This window comes from Pan paniscus, chromosome 5, assembly GCF_029289425.2.
Source record: "Pan paniscus chromosome 5, NHGRI_mPanPan1-v2.0_pri, whole genome shotgun sequence".
In the NCBI taxonomy this organism is placed as follows: domain Eukaryota; kingdom Metazoa; phylum Chordata; class Mammalia; order Primates; family Hominidae; genus Pan; species Pan paniscus.
In genome coordinates, this window is record NC_073254.2 from 158,930,525 (window position 1) to 158,955,223 (window position 24,699).

Here is a 24,699-nt window from a genome sequence, read left to right on the forward strand (position 1 = left end):
AGAGTTGTTAAGTTTTTGGTTGGAAGGCCGCAGAACCAAGTTTTGATAGGTGTCATATTTCTCAAGCTTCTGCCTAAAAAAAAGAAAACGTTGAATTTTATCTCTAAGGTCCCTTCTAATACAAATATCATTTCTCTGAATGCAAATTTCCTAACATTTCATATAACTACAATACAAACTACCTGCTGAAAACATCTGCTATGGTTTGAAGGTATGCTTTAAAACCACAGGCTATGGTTTGAAGTTCGTGCTTTGGAAATTTAATCTCCAATACAACAACAGTGTTGAGAGGCAGGACCTTTAAGAGGTGATTAGGTCACAAGGGCCCTGCCTTCGTGAATAGATTAATGTAATTTATCACAGAAGTTGATTCATTATGAAAGGCAATTGGGCCCGCTCCTGAGCATGCAATTGTGCTCTCTTGCCCTTCTGCTTTCCATCATGGGATAATACAACAAGAAGGCCCTAGCCAGATATGAGCTCCTCGATCATGGACTTCCCAGCCCCCAGAACTGTAAGAAATAAACTTTTTTTTCATTACCAATTACCCAGTCTACGGTATTCTGTTTAAAATAGCAACATAAAATGGATAAGGCAACATCTAATCTTTAAAAATCTATTTCTGCCAAAGTGCCAGACATAGATTAGATATGTGACTCCTTTGAAAAATAACACAGGTGGTTATTTAAATATGATTATGAGATCAAATATACAAGAAGTTATATTCACATTTTACTCAATTAAAAAGTACCATATCACACACAAAAGTTGAGGTTGACTCAACCTTAGGCCCCTCGATCTGCTGGGATTTATTAGTGTCTTCCTTTTGAGTTTCTATAGCTGTAGGCAGCAATAATTTTAGGGTAAAGGTAGTTCAGAGTAGTTTTCCTGAAGACTTTCTTATTCTCCCTTGCCTATTTACCATAATCCCAGTGCAGCAACACTTTATACTCAGTAGGTACTTAATGAACATATACAAACATCACTAAACACACTCCATCCCCAACACATGATAAGAACAAAGAAAAAGAGCCTCAGGATCTCCAAAAAGCTGCTTCCTACAAGAATAACAACAGTAGTAGCTAACAGCTATATAAAGCACTATTCCAAGTACCAGGCGCTGTTCCTGGTACTTTATGAATGAATTCATTTAGTCCTCAAAACAATCCTATGAGGTAGGGGTTACCTTTATTCCCCAAACACAGGAAGAAAAAAACTAATTAATGCCCAGAGAAACTAAGGCTCAGAGCAGTTAAGTACAGATGCTCCTTAACTTACGATGGGGTCACATCCCGATAAACCCAACCTAAGCTGAAAATATCCCAAGTCAAAAGTATGTTTTCGACTTACAATATTTTCACCTTATGATGGGTTTACTGGAATGTGATTCCATCACAAGTTGAGGAGTGTACTGAATGTGTATCGCTTTCACACCACTGTAAATGTGAAAAATCCTAAATCAAATCATTGTAAGTCAGGGACCATCTGTACTTGCTTGATGGTGGTAACTCCTAAGAATTAAACTTCAACTTAAAAACTCCATCAAGGATTTTAAGCTGACTAAATGAAAATAAACAAAATAAAAGTGACAATGATGAAAAAGCTATCATTTATTGAGTGGTGTGTCAGTACTTCTTTAATACAATCCTCAAAAATGACCCTAAAAATTACGCATTGTTATTTTCATTTTACAAATCAAAGTAATGGGCAAAGAGAAAGTGCTTGCCCAAGGATATTGACTAGAAATCAGCAGAGCCAAGATATGAACGCAGTTTTGTAGAACTCCAAAGCCTGGTTTTTTTCACTACGCCAGTATCTCCCAAATTTCAGACCCTTGCATACCACCTTCACAAATTCTGACATGTTCATGGACCACTTGCACTATTATGTACTTAGTATTTTTTCTTTAAATGAGACACTTTTTCAAAGTTAAACTTATTTTAAAAGAAACTTTGTATCGTGTATAAATGGAAAATTCTACTTCACTTGAAATAGAGATAAAAAATATATATTCAATGAAAACAAAACTGTAATTTCAGCCAAATACCACTGTCTGCTAAATGTGCTTACAGCCACATCAAGGCCTATCTGTCCTTTATTAAAAGAAGAGAGCAAATAATATGAGAACGGTGTTAAAAAAAAATTTTTACTAGCCCCAAGCTGCAACTTTCTCCATGAATAATCAGATGTGAAAAACAACAAAAAAGAGAACAGCTTCTTCACTATGTGCAAGAATTGGGTACACATCTCACTCTTTGGGGAACAAAACATAAGGCTGCTCTACTGCCTCTCCTTGATTCAAGTACACACCCATATCTGCAGTCTTTCATGTATTCTCAATATTGTATAGAATGTGCTAACACTGAATTGCAGACTGGTTATTATACCTAGTAGCATTATAGAAACATCTCATCAAAATCTTCTTTTAAGTACTTACATACAATGTTGAAAATATACACTTGGCCCTGGGAGGAAAACAAAATTTTAACACAGAACCCTTTTTCTTAAAAACTTTCTGCCCTAGTTGCAAACAACACACAATCTATGATATAAAGCTGTAATTTTTTTTTTTTTTTTTTTTTTTTTTTTTTTTTTTTTTTGAGATAGCTCTCGCTCTGTCTCCCAGGTCTGTCTTCCAGGCTGGAGTGCAGTGGTGCAATCTCGGCTCACTGCATCCTCAACCTCCTTAGTTCAAACCCCTTCTGCCTTAGCCTCCTGAGCAGCTAACAGGCACACACCACTGCACCTGGCCAATTTTTTTTTTTTTTTTTGGTAGAGATGGGGTCTCACTATGTTGCCAAGGCTGGTCTCAAACTCCTGGGCTCAAGTGATCCATCTGCCTCGGCCTCCCAAAGTGCTGGGATTACAGCCATGAGCCACCGTACCCAGCAAGGCTGTAATTTTAAGCATCAAAATGGTTGGCAACCTGAGCACAAGCTTTGCCATCGCATGAAACTGACTTTGAATCCCAGTTCATGTTGCACATGCAGCCTCTCTGTAGCTCAAGGTATCTCAGTTGACAAACTGAAATAATACATATCTCTAAATGTAAAGTTAAATATATGTCAAATAGCTTCATGTCTGGTCCATTATAGGTGCTATATAATTAGTACTTGGCCCCTGTAAGAATTAAATAAAGAAAGAGGTTACTGTGAATTGGGATTTTTTTTTTTTTTTTTTTTTTTTTAGTAAGTACCTCATCTCTAGACCTTAAAGAATGGGCAGTTTTTTGGTCAGTCAAAACAAGACAGGCGAGAGAAGGACTGTGTGGTAGATAGAGCTCCCTCTCCCCTCTCCCCTCCCCCCTCCCCCCTCTCCCCTCTTTCCACGGTCTCCCTCTGATGCCGAGCCGAAGCTGGACGGTACTGCTGCCATCTCAGCTCACTGCAACCTCCCTGCCCGATTCTCCTGCCTCAGCCTGCCGAGTGCCTGCGATTGCAGGCGTGCGCCGCCACGCCTGACTGGTTTTCGTATTTTTTTGGTGGAGACGGGGTTTCGATGTGTCAGCTGGGCTGGTCTCCAGCTCCTAACCGCGAGTGATCCGCCAGCCTCGGCCTCCCGAGGTGCCGGGATTGCAGACGGAGTCTCGTTAACTCAGTGCTCAATGGCGCCCAGGCTGGAGTGCAGTGGCGTGATCTCGGCTCGCTACAACCACCTCCCAGCCGCCTGCCTTGGCCTCCCTAAGTGCCGAGATTGCAGCCTCTGCCTGGCAGCCACCCCGTCTGGGAAGTGAGGAGCGTCTCCGCCTGACTGCCCATCGTCTGGGATGTGAGGAGCCCCTCTGCCTGGCTGCCCAGTCTGGAAAGTGAGGAGCGTCTCTGCCCGGCCGCCATCCCATCTAGGAAGTGAGGAGCGCCTCTTCCCGGCCACCATCACATCTGGGAAGTGAGGAGCGTCTCTGCCCGGCCGCCCATCGTCTGAGATGTGGGGAGCACCTCTGCCCTGCCGCCCCGTCCGGGATGTGAGGAGTGTCTCTGCCCGGCCGCCCTGTCTGAGAAGTGAGGAGACCCTCTGCCTGGCAACCGCCCCGTCTGAGAAGTGAGGAGCCCCTCCGCCCGGCAGCCACCCCGTCTGAGAAGTGAGGAGCGTCCTCCCTCCTCGTCTGGGAGGGAGGTGGGGGGGTCAGCCCCCCGCCCGGCCAGCCGCCCCGTCCGGGAGGTGAGGGGCACCTCTGCCCGGCCGCCCCTACCGGGAAGTGAGGAGCCCCTCTGCCCGGCCAGCCGCCTCGTCTGGGAGGGAGGTGGGGGGGTCAGGCCCCCGCCTGGCCAGCCGCCCCGTCCGGGAGGCGAGGGGTGCCTCTGCCCGGCCGCCCCTACTGGGAAGTGAGGAGCCCCTCTGCCTGGCCAGCCGCCCCGTCCGGGAGGGAGGTGGGGGGGGTCAGCCCCCCTCCTGGCCAGCCGCCCCATCCGGGAGGGAGGTGGGGAGGTCAGCCCCCCGCCCGGCCAGCCGCCCCATCCGGGAGGGAGGTGGGGGGATCAGTCCCCCGCCTGGCCAGCCGCCCCGTCCGGGAGGGAGGTGGGGGGATCAGCCCCCTGCCCGGCCAGCCGCCCTGTCCAGGAGGTGGGGGGGGCGCCTCTGCCCGGCCGCCCCTACTGGGAAGTGAGGAGCCCCTCTGCCCGGCCAGCCGCTCTGTCTGGGAGGGAGGTGGGGGGGTCAGCCCCCGGCCCGGCCAGCCGCCCCGTCCGGGAGGGAGGTGGGGGGGGTTAGCCCCCCGCCTGGCCAGCCGCCCCATCCGGGAGGTGAGGGGCGCCTTTGCCCGGCCGCCCCTTCTGGGAAGTGAGGAGCCCCTCTGCCCGGCCAGCCGCCCCGTCCGGGAGGGAGGTGGGGGGGTCAGCCCCCCGTCCGGCCAGCCGCCCCATCCGGGAGGGAGGTGGGGGGTCAGCCCCCCGCCCGGCCAGCCGCCCCGTCCGGGAGGGAGGTGGGGGGGTCAGCCCCCCGCCCGGCCAGCCGCCCTGTCCGGGAGGTGAGGGGCGCCTTTGCCCGGCCGCCCCTTCTGGGAAGTGAGGAGCCCCTCTGCCCGGCCAGCCGCCCCGTCCGGGAGGGAGGTGGGGGGGTCAGCCCCCCGTCCGGCCAGCCGCCCCATCCGGGAGGGAGGTGGGGGGTCAGCCCCCCGCCCGGCCAGCCGCCCCGTCCGGGAGGGAGGTGGGGGGGTCAGCCCCCCGCCCGGCCAGCCGCCCCGTCCGGGAGGGAGGTGGGGGGATCAGCCCCCCGCCCGGCCAGCCGCCCTGTCCGGGAGGTGAGGGGCGCCTCTGCCTGGCCGCCCCTACCGGGAAGTGAGGAGCCCCTCTGCCCGGCCAGCCGCCCCCTCCGGGAGGGAGGTGGGGGGGTCAGCCCCCCGCCGGGCCAGCCGCCCCGTCGGGGAAGTGAGGGGCGCCTCTGCCCGGCCGCCCCTACTGGGAAGTGAGGAGCCCCTCTGCCTGGCCAGCCGCCCTGTCCGGGAGGGAGGTGGGGGGTCAGCCCCCCGCCCGGCCAGCCGCCCCGTCCGGGAGGTGAGGGGTGCTTCTGCCCGGCCGCCCCTACTGGGAAGTGAGGAGCTCCTCTGCCCGGCCACCACCCCATCTGGGAGGTGTACTCAACAGCTCATTGAGAACGGGCCATGAAGACAATGGCGGTTTTGTGGAATAGAAAGGGGGGAAAGGTGGGGAAAAGATTGAGAAATCGGATGGTTGCTGTGTCTGTGTAGAAAGAGGTAGACATGGGAGACTTTTCATTTTGTTCTGTACTAAGAAAAATTCTTCTGCCTTGGGATCCTGTTGATCTGTGACCTTATCCCCAACCCTGTGCTCTCTGAAACATGTGCTGTATCCACTCAGGGTTGAATGGATTAAGGGCGGTGCAAGATGTGCTTTGTTAAACAGATGCTTGAAGGCAGCATGTTCGTTAAGAGTCATCACCACTCCTTAATCTCAAGTACCCAGGGACACAAACACTGCAGAAGGCCGCAGGGTCCTCTGCCTAGGAAAACCAGAGAACTTTGTTCACTTGTTTATCTGCTGACCTTCCCTCCACTATTGTCCTGTGACCCTGCCAAATCCCCTCTGCGAGAAACACCCAAGAATGATCAATAAAAAAGAAAAAAAAAAAAAAAAAAAAAGAAAAAAAAAAAAAAAAAAAACAAGACAGGCAATCCTATTCGGGGTGCCAGTAGGTCAATGCAAGGACTGTAGTGGTGGCTAGGTGGTACACTGAAGCTAGATGATGAAGGCTCTAAATGCCACACTAATTTTCACTGAACATTTCTGAAGAGTAGCATATAATTTATAATTCACTAATCTATTCTTCAGCAATCACAGAAAAGCTTAAGATTTAGGAGGCTACTATAGTAGTTTATCAATGAGGTGTTCAGAGCTTGGATTAGAGTAACACTAAGAACAGAAAAGAACGATTGGCTAAGTCCTTTCAAAGAGAATCTGAAGGACTTTGTAAGTTGGATAAATGGAAAAGAGGAGTCAAAGCTGACTCCAAAGAAGACAGTAGGAAGACAATCAGGACGTTAAAGACAGAGTATTTCAGCTCCATGATGAACAAGAAGAGACAATATCCACCAAGAAGTGATTCACTGCCAATTGCAAGGGAAGTGAAAGGTCACTGGATTTGGTGATCAGGATAACAATGAACTTTAAGAATATCTTAAAAAAAAAAAAAAAAGGAGGGGGAATATAAAAGTTAAATTACACCAAGCACAGTGGCTCACACCTAAAATCCCAGCACTTTGGGAGGCCAAGGCAGGCAGATTGCTTTTAAGCTGAGGAGTCCGAGACCAGCCTGGCCAACATGGCGAAACCCTATGTCTAATAAAAATACCCAAAAAAAGGCCGGGCATGGTGGTGCACACCTGTAGTCCCAGCTACTCGGGAGGCTGAGGTGGGAGGATCGCTTAAGCTCAGGTAACAGAGGTGCAGTGAACCAAGATCGTGCCATTGCACTCCAGCTTGGGTGACAGAGCAAGACCCTGTCTCAGAAGATAAATCAGCAAATAAAAATAAAAGTTAGATTACTAGTGCTTAAGAACAGGCCAGGGTACAGGCAGTAGAGAAGAAATCAGGTCATTTGTTATTTGGCAGTAAAAGGAAGAAGAAAAATAGGAAGGCAGCTAGATGGGTGTGCAGGGTCAAATGAGTAACACCAGAAGCAAAAAGGAACATTATGTAGAAAATAACCATGAAACAATACAATTAGTAACTATGACAATTCCCTTTTTGCCATTTGTTAAGTGCTAGTGAGAAACAGTAAGTTTGGATTCACTCCAGAATCAAATCTTAGAGGGAAATGTACTTAGGGAAGTAAAAGATTTCTCTCAGGGTTCAAAACTGTGGGTGGTAAACAGAAAAAAATCTAACCATAAGCTCCCTTCCACCAGCCATTAATTCTTTAGTGTTCTGAATGAAGGCACAGAATACAGTGGGTCATTAGCTTTCAAAGTTTTAAGATCTGCAGTTTCTACTATTCCTATGAGATAATGACAAGTAGTACAATCTGTAATTCTGACGTGGCACATGTCTCAGTGGACTGTGCTAGGGAATGTGTGAAATCCTGTGAGTGTACCATGACTCAACCCAGCACCCTCATCTCTAAATTGACTTGTGGGCCTCCACTTGCAGCCAGGCACACTGGAACTCTGTAGAAGTTTTGCCTCATTATATTTTATGAAAAAAAAAGTATACGCTATAGTGCCAAGGTGTCCAGATTCTACCATAATTTATTTCTTTAGTTGCCAATAAATTACCAGTTTTTAAAAAATGTCTTACAATTACTCTGCTATAGATAAAAAAAAGTGGGGGTAGGTAAGGGAAAAAGATCCTGAAAGGGAGGGAGGGGAAAGCAGCAATGTCTTGTCAGCAAAGCAGCGAAGTCAGAGCTCAGAGAATTCTGTGCTATTGTTCTGTTCTTACTGCCTCCTTCTCTTCTCATGCCCAGAATGTTGATTGGGGTGGGGAGAGAGTACCCATAGTGCTAGGCAGTGGAACATCCAAGGCTTCAAGCTTCACCACCCCCACTTTTCACTTCCCTGGGTGAGGAGCCCAGAATTGCCTTAAGTCATCATCCCAATCACGTCTATGAATGCACAGCCAAGCAGGGCTAAGCAAATGGCTTGCCCTAAAAAGCTGCCGATGTTTTCTAAACATCTATTATGTGTTTTTGCTGTTCTGCACATCAAGAAAGAAAAGAAATCTGAGTTTTATTCACAACTTGCTCACAATATTGCTGGGATATAGAGATACTGGAGAAGCAGCCAAGCAATGGCATATACACACCAAGCAACAGCATAAATGAACAAAAATCAATACAGTACAAAACATATACAAAAGGATAGGCAGGAGGGAAACTGGTCTCAGTGAGAGTGAAGTTGTTCAAATTAATTTCCAAAACCTACAAAAGTCAATTAAGCCATGTTTTGAAAAGGGGGGCGGAATAAGCACGAAAGTGAGGAGAGAGTCCTGTAGCTGAGGGAAGTTACATGATAAAAAAGAATAAAGAACAAGTAAAAGCTGTGTGAGAAACAGAAAAACAGATCTGCTGGGAAGGAACACAAAGTCCCTATTAGGAGAATAATCAGAAACAAGCCTGTGAGATGTAGCAGTGAGTTGGTAGAAGCTTTTAAGGCTGATTACGCATGACTAATCAGATTTGAAATGCTCTCTGTTATCACCATTCATTTTATGGGAATGCTATACCTTCCCTCCAAAAGAGTTAACTAAATTAAATGAGAAACTCCACTGACCTGTTTTCTTATTTAGACTACATGCTTGTCTACCACTGCTTACTCACTGTCAAGTTCAACAATTGAAAATTATGCCTCTGCAGGGCAGAGAAATACATGTGAGTTTACTACTAAAGTGAGCCACAATACCACTAAAAAAAAAAAAAAAAAAAATTTAAGAGAACAGCCTTGACGTAACGATTCCTTAAAGTTATTAGCAAGCATGCTCAGTGTTTGACTAGCATCACCTGATCAACTTTAAAAATATTAACGAGAATATTCACAGTCTAATTGAAAGCACTATGCAGTCTGGTCTCAGAGTTCCATACTGCTGAAAAAAACTCATTAATTATAATTTGGAATTTTTTAAGTGGTATGATAAAATGAAGAGGCTAGGCTAGCACCCATCAATGTACTGACGAGGAATGAAGTTCTAAAGCACCAACTAAGCAGTCTAATAGGTTTTGAGTGAGTGCCTAACAGGAACAAAGTGATAATAAAGGAAACAAACAAGGCTAAAACTTACCCTCAAATTGTTTGCCACCTATCAAGGGAAACAGATACACAGGAAGAATAACCTAAAGTACAAATTGTATACAAGTGCAAACATACAGAATAGAGTTGGGAGACTACAGAAGGAGGGGTTATCTGGTTGGGATGATTAGGAAAAAGTTCAAGTAGGATGTCAAACTAAAAAACAAAAAACACATGGTATTTTAAGTGAAAGTTCAAAAATTATTTCAAAGACCTTTCTAATTCATGAAAGATGATACAACATTCTAGAGATATAACTTGATGATTCAGATTTAGGTAAGGAAGCCTGTGATAAAAATTATGAAGGAAACCAAATAATGAGTTAGTCTGTAAATATCTCAATGTAGAAAAGAATTCATCATAGGAAGAATTTGCTCTGGATCCCAAGAAAAAATACAGTAAAGTTTAATAAAACCTCAGCAATATATAAAGACTGTAAAAAATTCTACTGGGAATCAGTCAAAGTCTGAATAAGAAAACATTTTTGAAGGAGTAATACACAAGCTTGTCAGAAAGTAATCTGACTTTCACTCTTAAGCCCCCATGAAACATACAGAGTGTAGTAGTTTAAAGCAGAACTACTTAAATCCCAGCTCAACGACTTACTAGCTGTGTAATCGTAGAGAAGTTACTTATCCTCTGTGTCATTTTAAAAATAGAGATAATAAACTGTATCCACTTCAGATCATTGAAAGTAAAATGAATTATCATATATAAAGGGCCACAAACAATGCTGATATAGTAGGCACTACATCAGCATTAATTATTACTATCATTTGAATTGGCTGGCAATGTATATTAAGGTTAGAGATAAGCAAACATATTTTTGGGGAAAAAAGATAAATCATGTTCACTCATTCAACAAATATTCACTACTGACAATGTGCCAGGAATACAGTCAGGAAGCAGACAGGCACAGTGACCCCTTGGAGCTTAGAAGATTCAGTTTTCCAGGACAGGAACCATGTCTCCTTCACTCACCTCTGCAAACCCAGTGCCCTAGGTACATACCCTGGAGCACAGCAGCTGTTGAATGGTGTTTGCTGAATTAATGAAAGGTGTAATTATAGGGTATTAAATTGAAAAAAAATTCTGAATATATGGAGAATAGGAATTCAATAGATCCATCCCCTGAACGAATGGTACGGCAATGCCACAGGATAACTAAACCTCAAGAAATCTGTCTACAAACCTTCAAGAATCTATCAATTCTTGAATATCGTAAGAGCATACTTTCCTATTAATAAAAAATAATGAAATGGCACGCTTATTACAAGGATTAAATGAGATCCTGTGTTACATGAGAATCACAAAGCTGCAATGAGATGCTGATGTGAAGAGGTAGGCTAGATTCTTCAGCTCCAAGCCTCACTCCTCAGCTAAATACAATGACTATGTGTCCAGGTGTTTAGGGGTTGTTTATACAAATAGCTAAAACCTCTTATATTAAATGTCCAAATGTGTTTTGGGTTTAAAATGTAAGGTGCCTTTGGGTTTAACATCTAAGATTCAAGTCTTTGGAGGCTGACCTAATTTCAGATGAAGAGACATTATACTTCCACACCCATATGGCCTTCCTAACAGTTTCAAGAAAGTTTCAGAAAACTCCTGAGGTCTTAAGTGAAAACAGAAACTGAAATCTCTGGGACAATATCAGAGTTAATTAACTCTGAAAGGATATTTCAAATATACAGACTTTAAGGCCAGACATGGTGGTTCACGCCTGTAATCCTCGCTTGAGTCCAGGAGTTTAACAACAGCTAAAAAATACAAAAATTAGCTGGGCATGGTGGCATGTGCCTGTAGTCCTAGCTACTTGGGAAGCTGAGATGGGAGGATCTCTTGAGCCTGGGAGGTTGAGGCTGCAGTGAGCCGTGATAATGCCATGCCACCACACTCCAGCCTGGGTGACAGAGTGAGACCCTGTCTCAAAAAAAAAAAAGTTAGGCTTGCATTCCTCATTTTTAGTGAATGGCCTCATTCAGGAACCACCACCAAGTCTGCACACGCTTCTAAAGCCACCTAGCTACTACTCTCAAGCTTTCAAATGCCCTCCTAACTCTGCTGCCCAGAAGGAATGAACATGGCATCACACTCAGCACATACAAAATTCACCACGTTATCTTCTCCCCAAACCCCCTACTTTGCCCTCTGCTTCTTTATTTCCATGTTAATGGCATCACCATTCTGTAGGCTCAAAACCTCAGAATCATTCTTTGAGTCCTCTAGTGGTAAACTTCACTTCAAGAGAGCAAACCCTCAAATTAATTATCCAGTGAAAGGGCAAAACAAAAGGCTTACTGACAGAATAGAAGGGTTGGGAAAGCATTATTAAGTTCACACAACAAAATCAACGAAAGGTATAAAGCTAGGTTTGAAGAACAACAGACAATTTTCTGTAGTATTAAAGCCAAGATTCCACAAATTCTGTGTTGTCTTCTATAGAGCAGAGCTTGAGTGAGTGAAACTTACTTGATAACCTTCTAAGAACCAGGCACTATCAGTTTGGTAGTATTAAAACTTCAGAAATGGCCAAGGCGGAGGATCACCTGAGGTTAGGAGTTCGAGACCAGCCTGGCCAACATGATGAAACCCCATCTCTACTAAAAAATACAAAAATTAGCTGGGCGCAGTGGCAGGCACCTGTAATCCCAGCTACTCGAGAGGCTGAGGCAGGAGAATCACTTGAACCTGGGAGGCAGAGGGTGCAGTGAGTCGAGATTGTGCCATTGCGCTCCAGCCTGGGAGACAGAGCCAGACTCCGTCTCAAAAAAAATAAAAAAACCTTCAGAAATGGTATTAGCTTCAGTTTACAGACGAGGAAATGAAATCTCAAGAGAGGTTAAGTACTTACAAAAGATGAGAAGTTAATAAGCACTAACTGGAGATTCAAAATCTAGAACTGTCGTATTCCAAAGTCTATGCTATTTTGACTACACTCAATACTTGCTGACACAGAAAATTACTACGGTGTTGTAATTACTTTTCTATGGAATATAATGAAGTGCTTCAGAAAAAATATGCATTCTTCTAAATCAGCTATTAATATACAGTATCAATAAACACTTTGAAGTCAAACCTATGATCCTTCCAGTCACAAATGAGACACCAAAAAAAACTAGTATACTCTTAGTTTCCAGACAATGATTTCTTGTTTCAAGGATATAGATATTTCTATTTCCACGTACAACATTTTGCATAACCCATGGACAAAAAGAAGCAATAATCACTTCATGCAATTTTTTTTTCTCCAAAGGAACATGCTATTATAATTGTGAGGATTGGGACCAAGATCTAGCTTCTTATGCACACTCAGATTGAATACAGCTATTTCAAAATACAAAGACACCAAATCAGTCCCTTTAAGTAACATTAGAATGGCCCACAAAAAGATTCATGATAGTGACAGTGATTATTCCAGTGGACAAAGCAACCCAAAATAGTCCTGTAGACTGAAACTACTATTTCATTAAAATTATTACTTGTCAGTCATGACTACTTCAAACTCGCATTATTCTTTGAGGTATTATATTTCTATAATTTCCCATAATATTAAGATATCTGAGTTAAGTGTACAAAAATTCATCATACCACCAAAGGTCAATAGATGGAAACTGGTCTTCATTCTAAATCATATTATTTTTAGCCCCTTCTAAGGTCAATAAATAATGTACTTGTAAAATAACACATATAAAGCACGCAGAGCGGTCCCTGTCACACAGAACAGTGAATAAATGTTAGCTTGATGCTAATGTAATGTAATGTAAATATACTCAGTTCTAATGAATCTTAGAAGATGAGATATGGCAATCTCCCCTACACATAAAAATCTATCAGTACATCATCTTTCAAAATTTAAATCCTTTATCAAAATGCCAGATTACATTATGCTGAAGTTTTGTAATTAAACTATGTAAGCAGTACACAGTCCTTCATTCTCCACCACATTCAACATTTACATTCCCCAAGATGACTATTTTGTAATTTTTAATTCATAGCTTTGAGGTATAATTTATACACCATAAAATTCAACCATCATATGTGTACAATTCATTGAGTTTTAAGAAAATTATACAGTGTATAGAGCACTATCACTACAATCTAATTTTAGAATTTTTCTATCACCCAAGTATTTTCCTCCATACCATTTCTCTTGCTCTGGCCTGATGCAACCACTAATCTGCTATATCTCTATAGATTTGCTTTTTGTAGACAGTCCATATAAATGTAACCACACAATATGTACTCTTTTGTATTTGGTTTGACAGTTAGCATGCTGTTATTACAGATGAGGTCTTGCTCTGTCACCCAGGCTGGAGTGTACTGGCGTGAACACAGCTCACTGCAGCCTCAAACACCTGGGCTTAAGCTATGCTCTTTCTCAGCCTTCCAAGAATAGCTTCAATGATATGCGGGTGCCATCATATTTAGCTAATTTTATTTATTAATTTTTTGGGACAGGGTCTTGCTATATTGCCCAGAGACATGTTTTTGACATTCATGTTTGTTATAACATATATCACTAATTTGTTTCTTTTTTATTGCAGAATAGTTTTCCACATTTTATGTATTCAAACACCATGTGATGGATATTTGAATTGCTTTCCAGTTTTTGACTATTGTGAATAATGCTAACAGACATGTACATACCTTTCTTTATTTGTACATGTATTTTCATTTCTCTTGGGCAGATTCCTAAGAGTGGAACTGCTGGTTGCTATGGCAAATTTATGCTTAACTTTTTAAGAAAAAGCCAAACTGTTTCCCAATGTGGCTGTGTCATTTACAGTCCCAAGAAGTGCCTAAGGGTTCCAGTTTCTCAACAATACAAATACTAGGTATTGTCAGTCTTTTTAATTACAGCCACTCTGGTCAGTGTGTGATAGTATATCACTGCGATTTAATTTGCATTTCCCTAATGACTAATGGGGTTAACATCTTTTCATATGCTTATTGGCCATTCTTGTTGTCTTTGGTGAAATACCTATTCAATGGGCTTAAGCCTAAGAATGGGCTTTCGCTCAGTTTTGTTTTTTTTTTTCCTAATAAGTGAGTTGTAAGATTTTTCAAATATATTCTAGATTAAAGACCTTTACCATGTTTATAATATGCAAATATTTCTCCCCAATCTGTGGCTTATCTTTTTATACTTTCTTAAGTATCTTCTCAAGTGTAAAAGTTTTAAAAATATTTAATAAAGCCCAATTATTTGTTTCTTTTCCTTTTCTTTTTTTTTTTTTTGAGACAGGGTCTGGCTCTGTTGCCCAGGCTGGAGTCCATTGGCACAATCTCGGGTCTCTCTGACCTCTGCCTCCCTGACCTCTGCCTCCCAGGCTTAAACCATCCTCCTGCCTCAGCCTCCCAAGTAGCTGGGACCACAGGTGCACACCACTATACCCAGCTAATTTATTTTATCTTTTTTTTTTTTTTACAGGCAGGGGTCTCCCTATGTTGCCCAGACTGGTCTCAAACTCCCGGGCTCAAGTGATCTGCCCACCTCGACCTCACAAAGTGCTAGGATTATAGGCATAAGTCACTGTGCCCAGCCCTGTTTTGTAGTTTTAAATACAAAAATCTTGGTGACTCTTTTCTTAAGTTTATTCCCAAGTGTGTTAGGCCTCTTTGAAGCTAATGTGAATGTATTTTTTTCTTACTTTCATAGTAAGATTTTATGTTACTACTACACTGTTAATCCTGCCTCAGTTTGTAGAAAACAAGTAAAAGCCATTAGGCCAGAACATCCTCCCACTAAATCTATATTCCACCCACTAAATCTATATTCCTACTTGCGTCTGTAACAATGTTGTTCTTTCTTCCCCACTTTCAAAACTGAGGAAGTGGCCAGGCACGGTGGCTCATGCCTGTAATCCCAGCACTTTGGGAGGCCAAGGCAGGCAGATCACGAGATCAGCAGTTCGAGACCAGCCCGGCCAACATGGTGAAACCCTGTCTCTACTAAGAAGACAAAAATCAGCCAGGTGTGGTGGTAGGCACCTGTAATCCCAGCAACTCTGAAGGCTGAGGCAGGAGAATCGCTTCAACCCGGGAGGCGGAGGTTGCAGTGAGCCAAGACCAGGCCATTGCACTCCAGCCTGGGCGACAGAGCGAGAATCCATCACAAAAAAAAAAAAAACTGAGGAAGTATCCCCTTCCTATCAAAGGACTCTGTGCAGTCAGGATCCTGACCACTCCTGCTTTCTCAAGGACTTCTCATCTCCCTTATCTTAGCAATCCTAACAACTAAAATCATTCTGCAGAATTTCTCACACTCAAAAAGAAACAAACAAAAAGATTTCCTTTATATCCTCATACATCTCTAGCTTCTACCCTGTATCTATTCCCTTTCATAGGCAAACTTCTTTAAAAGCTATCTATACACCCTGTCTCTAGTTCCTCAGCCATCATTTATCCCTCAAATCACTCAAATCTGGCATCCATCTACACTAGTCCATGAAACTGGCTCACTGAAGTTACTAATAACTTCCAGGTTGCCAAATCCAATGGCCACATTCCTGCCCACATGTTCTCAGCCTCTCAGTGAAATTCAATACAGCTGACTACCCACCCCCTTGAAATACCTGCATTATTTGGCATCCACGACATGATAATACTATATATTACACATTCCCAATTTGTACCACTCTGATTGTGTGCTTCCTAGCCTCCTTCCAAGAAGCCTTCCAGTTTACCCAACTTAGAAATGTTCAGCATTCCTCAGGATTCCAGTTCTAGTCAATCTTTCTCTCTTCTTTATAATCTTTTCTTCAATTATTTCATTACCTTAAGTATCACTAACATAGTGACAATCTTCAAACTGACATCTCTGAGCCAAGTATCTCTGAATTCTTCAAGATGTATAGATCTCTCTAACAAGCCTACTTGACAATCTTACAGGCTTCTGAGAACTAAGATAGACAAAAGGGGAACTGCTGAATTCACCCTTACCTCTCCCACGAAACAACCCCCCCCCAAAATCCACTCCTCTTCCAACCATCCAATAGTGGCAACATCCTTGAGTTCTTTCCCCTCCCTTATGTTCCATATCCAACCCTATTTATGCCTTCGTATTTCTACCACCTAAAAAATTCTCACATATGTCCACTGCTCTCTATCCTACTGCCACCTCGCTAATCTAAGCCATTGCTGTCTGCTGCCTGGACTGTTGCATATCCACTAGCATATCTGCTTCCACTTGCCCCCAGTATTCTTTTTGCTCATACAGCAGTCAGCATGATCTTTTAAAATATAATTCAGATGATGCTACACCCCCGAATAAAAACTTTTAGTATATTTCCACTAAAATCCAAATTCCTTATCACTGAGTACAAGGGCCTGCCTTATGCAGTCCCCGCCATTCTCCCCTCTTGTCCATAGTTTCAGTTCCTTAAACACACTGTGCTCTTCACACTGCGTTCTTCACAGCCTCAGGCCCTTCCCAGTTCTCTCTATATGAAACACCTTATTCTCCCTCCCCTGACCCCCCATCCAGGCATCCTCTAAGGGGCCTTCCCTTACACCTAAGTAGGTCCCCACTACCTCCTCTGATTCTACCACCCAATGATTCTCTATTATTGTACACAGTTCTTTTTTCCTTTTTTTTTGTGGGGGGGGGCAGTGGGGGGGGGGAACGGAGACTTGCTCTGTCACCCAGGCTGGAGTGCAATGACACTACTATGTCTACTATGTCTCATTGCAGCCTCAACTTCCCAGGCTCAAGTGATCCTCCTGCCTCTGCCTCTCAAGTAGCTGGGACTACAGGTGCAGGCCACCATGCCTGGCCAGTTCTTTTTCTTTTCGACATTGGCACAAGTCAGAGAAGATGTCTTGATCCTTCACCACTGCATGTATACCCCCAATACAAATAACAGCCACAAAGAAGTCTTTGTTGAAAGTATTTAAAACTGATTTAAGACAGAAGTGTTTAGCATTTCATAGGTCAGCCTGCTCTTCCTTAAAACTGAATTAATGTAGAAGTCCATAAGATGAGCTTGACTCAATTAGGGGAAGGCTGGAAATCACAAATTAAGTGCAAAATTCTGTGGAACTATGTTTTCTAAGCAGATGTCCAGTGCGTGCAGCAGAATCTCAACGGAATCAACAGCCCAAAAGAGACAGACTAATAAATTCTGTCTTCATTATTTAATGAGACAGACCCCAAATTCAACACCTGGCTAATTCTTGAAACAAAATGCAGAAGAGATGTAGTATTCTTAATTTTAAAAAGCCTAAGTCTTAGAATTTATCAAATCTCAATGAAATCTGGTATACAGTTTAACTTCCATTAGACAAATTTCTTACACAGAGGGAAAAGATGAGTGAAGATGCATCTATAATAGGAAAGGCTACAGAAAATAAAACCTATATAAGGGAAAACATCAGAAATGACAAGTCTTATCACCCATTTCAAATTCTCACGACCTTGAAGAACTAAGCACCCATGGATTTATGACCCTTTCATCAGTTTCCTCTTGTATATATCTCCTCTTTGTATTCCTCAAAGAATGTCAAATAATCCTGTTCCAGTGTCAAGATAGTGGAGCAATTAACCACAAGACTTTGTGCTACTTTTAAAGGGGTGTGGCTGGAATAGATTAGCCGCTCCTACACAAAGATACTCTCATTTGAGTCAGAAATCATGAAAACCCAATCCCATAGCTATATCAGACATTCTGTGATTTGTTCAGGGTTACAAAGTTAGCTGATGCCAGAACTGGAACTTGCCTCCCACAGTTAGTGCTCTTTTTACCAGCTTCTCATGCTCTTGTGTCGCTCCATCAAATGTTTGGCACGAATTCCCAATATACTAAAACTCTAACTCTGGGCTATTGATTAAAACAAACAAACAAACAAAATGACTGAAACTAGCACAAGAAACTCAAGAAGACAGAAATTTTAAAAGTAAATAAATAGGACACTACAGAAACACATTGACTGTGACTTATTTCACAAACAGTATCTTTTTCAACTGTGTATAGGTAAGTGATTATGGCAAGATTATTTCTGTAGTTTATTACAATTATTTTAGTGATTCAGAACTAAAAACCACTACTCCAGAATAACAAACCTGAGACTTATTAAGTTTATAACTTTCAACACAGAAATGAGCTCTGCTTTCCTATTTTTAAACTTATCACTAATGCCAGATCTTGTAATTGATTTAAACAAGTTTCAAGACAAAAACAAAATGGTTTGTTTCACTGTTATTGCTTTTCCCCATTAAATTTATGTGTTATGCAAATATTCTAACAAGATATTGCTCTACACAAATGATCTAAAGATTTTCAGCTTCATTAACAGGGTACATTGCTTACAAACCTCAATGAAAGAACAGTTAGTACTAGAACCCTTTATCAATCTATTATGCATTCAAAGTCTGTATGAAGTTTTAAGACATTTCCCAAAACAGAAGCTTTTGGTAAAAGCTAAGAAAACATTCTGATTAGTGTGGTAAATAGTATATCTTTCCTAATCTTTAAAAAACAAAATAAACTACTTTGGGAAAAGCTGACTTTTAAGCCACAACACTGAATATTTTCTTGCTCGGCAGACAGCAAAATTCCTCATGATTAAATCCTATGAGCCAGATTTTTCTCCCCCTCATCTTGCTATTATGTGGCATGGAGCATAATTTTACAAAGCATCCACTCCTTCACATTGTCTATTGACATTCTGTCTTCAAAAACAAACTCTTAAACTCAGAATAGATTTTCCTCTGCTATTCAAAAGCAACTGTAATGAACACACCTTAACATCTGACAGTGGTAATAAAGAAAAATTGTATTTGTGTGTGCCCTGAACACCAACTACAAGAATCTCCCTCTTTCTCTGAAGTGGCTGTGTTTCAAGACATCATCATACATTAAACTACTTACTACGCAAAGGAGGAAGTTGATACGTAACACAAAATCAGATATTCTAAAATCCCTACTGTTCATAAGAACTATGGGGAAGTCAAAATCAGACCAACTGAATTTTATTCCTCACCCTGCTCCCAAACCACATGACCAGAGAAGGTAAGAGCTGGGACGTGAATAATAGTAAGGGAGAGATACGAATATTCACAAATAAATTATTTAACTTATCTGCTATCAAGTTCTTAGTGAACAAGAATAAGCCTGTAATCCCAGCACTCTGGGAGGCTGAAGTGGGCAGATCACAAGGTCAGGAGTTCAAGACCAGCCTGGCCAATATGGTGAAACCCCGACTCTACTAAAAATACAAAAATTAGCCGAGTGTGGTGGTGGCGCATGCCTGTAGTCCCAGCTACCCAGGAGGCTGAGGCAGAAGAATCGCTTGAGCCTGGGAGATGGAGGTTGCAGTGAGCCGAGATTGCACCACTGCACTCCAGCCTGGGCAACAGAGCGAGAGACTGTCTCAAAAAATAAAAATAAAAATAAAAATAAACAAGAATAACACCCACTTCACAAGGTTGTTCCAAGAATCAAATGAGTTCTTCCATGAAAATGATTTGCCTGGTTAAAGGAACATAATAGGCACTCGATAAATGCCAGCTCCTTCCTCGTTTGGTTCTGGACTCGGTGTTATTTGTTCTCTACACTCATGCCCCCAGATGACTCAGTCTCCTCTTAACTTTTACTAACAAACACCGAAAACTACTGTACCAACCAAGGTCCTGATATGTATGTGCATGCCCAGTCTATGTGACACTGTCTCCCGTCCCTAAACACTTAGGTGAGCAAAACAGAGGAAGAAATCCCGAACCTCTGAACCTGAACTGCTGTAAGAACCAGCAGTTGGGGTGGACAAATCTCCACCCACTTCCCACTGTCTCCAAGAGATCTGAATTGCCATTTAAGAATGTCTGAAACCAAACTCATCATTGTCTCTTTTAAAAAGTAAGCCCTCTTCCTGCCCCTTTTCTAACTGTGAGTGGTGTCCAAAGAATAATCCTTGCCCCACTGTATTCTCACCAAAACACTGCCAAATAACCCAGGCCTATCACGTTTACCTTCATAATCTCTACCATCTCTCTCTCTCTCTTTTTTTTTTTTTTTTTTTTGAGACAGCGTCTTGCTCTGTCACCTAGGCTGGAGTGCAGTGGCGCGATCTTGGCTCACTGCAACCTCCTCCTCCTCCCAGGTTCTAAGTGATTCTCCTGCCTCAGCCTCTGGAGTAGCTGGGATTACAGGCATGCGCCACCACATGCGGCTAATTTTGTATTTTTAGTACAGAAAGGGTTTCACCATGTTGGCCAGGTTGGTCTCCAACTCCTGACCTCAGGTGATCCACCTGCCTCAGCCTCCCAAAGTGCTGGGATTACAGGCATGAGCCACTGTGCCCGGCCCGTATCTGATTTTTTGTCCCACTCCCACCACTATAGTCCAGGTTAGGGTTTCTCAGTCTCAGCACTATTGACATCTTGGGCACATAATGCTTGTGGAGGCTGTCCTGTGCACTGCAGGATGTTTAGCAACATTTCTGGCCTCTACCCACTAGATGCCAGTAGAACTGCTCTCTCCCCTCTAGTTATGACAATCAAAAATGTCTCTAGACACTGCCAAATGCCTCTTCCCCATTGTCACCTTCATTCCCATGTTTGAGTACCACTGGCCCAGTTTCTCACTTCGTATCTGCCATACAAAATCAGCCCCCAAGTTAAGTCTACAGTTTTATTCCTCTAATTCCTGTGGCCCTGACAAACGACTCCTAAAGCACTGCTTTATGAGTCATTTCTCTTAAATCTACCACTCCCTGTTACCTACACAATTAGTTCAAAGCTCTCCATCCAACCTTGATAATCTGGCCTCAATTAAACATTATTCCACAAAGCACCTCATATAGTGGCTACCCAGCAGTCCTTCAATAACATATCCAGTCTCTCCCTTTCTATTCTACTGCTGTCACCCTGGTTGGATGTCCATGACCTAGCACCCAATCCAGACCACTGAAAGAGTGTCATTCCTTACCCTTTCTGTCACTCAAAGTCAAAAACTTTTCAATGGGTCTCCACTGCTTGCTGAAATATCGTTATCTGCTGCCCTTCTTCAGAGTCTTTCCTAATATGGCCTCTTTCTAATTTTATGTTCTGTTATCCCGAAAACACTAGTCCTTGAAAAGGCTCCTACACTTACCACTTTTGATCACTTTTCTCTGCCTGGAAGCCCTCATAATTCCATTCCCCTCACTCCACCCTAATTTAAAGTCCATCTGAATTAAGTCAAAAAGCCTTTCTTGGTCATACCTCCTTAGCATTTCATAACACTTGGCACCTCTCCTATGGCATACATTATACCTTATGTTATACATGAGCACTCCTATAATTGACAAGATCCTTAAGAGCTTCTTACTCCTCTTCTGATGCCTGCAATGCCTAGCCCAGTGTTAAGTAGAGAACTAAGCATTAGATACGAGCTGCCCCAAATGTTTCCCACTTAGAAAGCAATGGAGGACTGTGTTTTCAGACAATCCCAAACTCCCTTAAGGGAATTAAGCACATATTCTCCTTTTGTCTCATATTTCTATGTCTTAGACCAATTTTTAAGTAAATTGCCTTCAAGATATCTAGATTGCTATTTAGTATACATAACTGTAAGAGTTCTGCTCCAGGGAGTTCCAACTTGCAACTGAACCCTGAATATTTAAGCTCTCTCTTTATGCCAAAAGACAATGGAAATTTATTTTTTGAATGTTAATAAAATTGAGCAAAACATAAAAATAACTTGCACTGAATTAAACATGTTTGAAGTAAAGATTCATTAATGCTAATGTGTCTGTCCTAAAAATTACATTTCAAGTTCTAAAGTTTTTGTGTACCCATTAAAAAGATTGAAAGTTTTATTTCAACTCTTTCTCACCTCAAAGACAAACCAAAATAGAACAGAGAAGGCTTTTCCTTAATTTTATTTAGATCCTAACTTGAAGGTATACTTTGTTATTTCTTCAAAAGGAGCAAAAAGAGTATGATTAATGAGCATGTTCTGACCAGATCTTTAAGTCCTACTCCAAAGCTGTAACAGGAGAGTACCATAGACCACACTACCAGCACCCTTCGTTAGCAGACCACAGGCTTTGTTTTGTATCTCCCTGAGCTAAGAATGGTTTTACATTTTTGTGTTTTGTAAACACAAAAAGAAGAATATGCAACAGAGAGCATACGTGGCCAGCAAAGCCCAAAATATTTACTATTTGTCCCTTTTCAACAGGATGAATTTGGGACTCCTCGTTGCCCTTCACTGGCACGTAAGACACCCCACCTTTAAAAAAGCAATGTAAAACACAAGACCATTTAAAAGATCGAACTCGTTCAACTTAGTCATAGTTAATGCAGACTTAACTTCTAAAACAGAGGCCTGTGTGTGGACATTTTTATTCCTCACAGAATTTTTGTTGGAAGAAACTTGCCTTCATTCTGTGGATGAACATACTTATGCTTGAAAAGGGAAAGTGCCTGACCCAAAGTCACACTGCTGGTTAACAGCAGACTAGGGTCAAGGACCCAGCCTTCAAAACCCTGGTCCAATGCTTTGCAGTCCACTACATACACCTATACATGTGGCTTTAAATTTTGGAGATGTGGATAACTAGCTTGGATCAATATAAAAGATGAAAGCTTAAAACCTGTTCCTAATATACTGTTTAGACAGACTCCTACTAGCAGCTATGAATCATTAAACAGAGTAGCATTAATGCTCACCACATACATTAGATAAGAACTTCTAGGAAGTTCTCTGTTTCAAAAGCAGATATGATAAAAAAGGCTTTAAACCTACAGGGCTTGCTCCTCCAGGGCTTCAGATTAGGGCAAATACGCACTTCTGCCTACCAGCTGTTCAATACTCATCTCCCAACCCAAATCCACAAGTTCCACAAATGCTTTCGAATGCCTGTTGAAAAACATTGTTCAGTCTCATCACATACACACGTTCTACAGATAATTACAACTTCTTGTATGCCTACTTGTAAAACTACTAACTAGTTCACATTTTTAAAAATTTCCCTGAGAATTTTGCTTCCTTCAAAAAAACTGCTTCTTCGATTCCTAAATCTATAAAACTCACTTTATCACGTCTTCTCGGTTAATTCAAGAATTAAAAAAACCATTTTGCCCATACTGATAACTTTACTACTCTGCAGGATCCGAAAAGCTCTGTATATGCCAGGTTCTAGGATTCACACACATTAACAACCTAAGATCCTTCAAGTGAGATAGCTCTTGCAGTATAGAGCACAGATTCTCAGGGTCGTGGGGGATACCGGCTGAGGCTCTTCAGACCCCCACCACAGGAGTTCCGTCCTCTAAGGGCAACCCCCTCCCCCTTGGCCGCGGCGCGAGTCCAGGCCTCCCGGGCACCTGCGGCCCCTGCCCGCTGCGGGGACCCCCCGAGGAACCAGCCCCACGCCGGGCCCCAAGGAATCGGCGCCCACTCCCACTCCTGGAGGCCAGTGACTGCAGGCCTGAGCCGCCCGCCGGCCCCGGGACGCGACGTTACCTGTAGGACCACGTCGTTCGGCAGCTGCGCGGCCCGGAACAGCTCCAGCACCCGCCCGTTGACCACCACCTTCTTGGTGCTCTCAATGTCGCAGTAGGAGAAGAGGTCTGAATAGTATTTCTGCTCCGCATCGCTCAGCGTTAAGCCTTCCATCTTCGCCTCCGGCTCACGGCCGCCCCGCCCCGCATGCACTACTCGGGGCCCGGCCCCAGGAACCTGGGCCGGCAGGGGCTGCGCGTGGCCCGGCCTCCTGCTAGCTTCCCGAAGACGCCGGCCCCGGCCTCACACGCGCCAGGTGCGCCCGAGCAACAGGGCCCGGAGGTCGCGAGGAGGGGGCCCGGCTGCGCTCGCCGCGCCGCTGCCTGCGAGGCCCGGCGCAGTCCCGGACTCGGCGCAGCGCGCGGCTGCGGCTGCGGCTGCGACTACGGCTCCGGCTCCGGCCCCGGCCGCGGCCGCGGCCGCGGGGAGGGTGCAGAGAAAGAGGCGGGGGCCGCGGAGGCGCGAGGCACTGGCGGACTCCGCCCCCGCCGCGGGTTCGAGTCTCCCCGGCTCCCTGCCGATTCCCCCAGACTTCCCGCCTCGGCTTCCCCTTCCGTCCACGCCTCCGGAGCGGCAGCGCTTCCCGGAAAGTTGTGGGGCTTCGAACCTAAAGTTTCGGGGGATCTGGGCTGAGCGTGGCCGCCGCTCCGCCTCCCTCCGCCGCCATTTACAGTGCCCCGGCCCGGCCCCGACGCGCCCGCACCAACAGTGACAGCGGCGGCCGCGCTCCAGACCCGGATGTGAGGCCGGGAGGAGAGAGCGCGAGAGGGAGAGAGAAACACCCACCGGGCTGGCTTGGCCGCTCCCGGGAGAGGGAGGAGGCCGCAGCGCCCCCTGGTGGCCGGCGCCCGGCGGCGGGATGACCGAGCCGCCCTCTGCGCGGAGATCTCAGCAGCAAGACCCCCGGAAAGGGGGGTGCAGTGGGAAACAGCCGGCAGCTCATTAAGACCGAGATAACTAAGATCCGGGTTGCAG

At 43.9% G+C, this 24,699-nt stretch overlaps 1 protein-coding gene across 13 annotated transcripts in view; it reads right to left on the reverse strand.

The window, feature by feature from the left end:
- The window catches only part of REPS1 (RALBP1 associated Eps domain containing 1), an 85,302-nt gene extending 61,464 nt beyond the window's left edge, over window positions 1–23,838 (reverse strand). For all 13 annotated transcript variants that reach the window (XM_063605474.1, XM_055114161.2, XM_063605473.1 and 10 more), the window contains exon 1: window positions 23,686–23,838. In XM_063605474.1, coding sequence (XP_063461544.1) covers window positions 23,686–23,838 — 153 coding nt within the window. The remainder of the gene's footprint in view (window positions 1–23,685) is intronic.
- Between the last annotated feature and the right edge of the window lie 861 nt (window positions 23,839–24,699).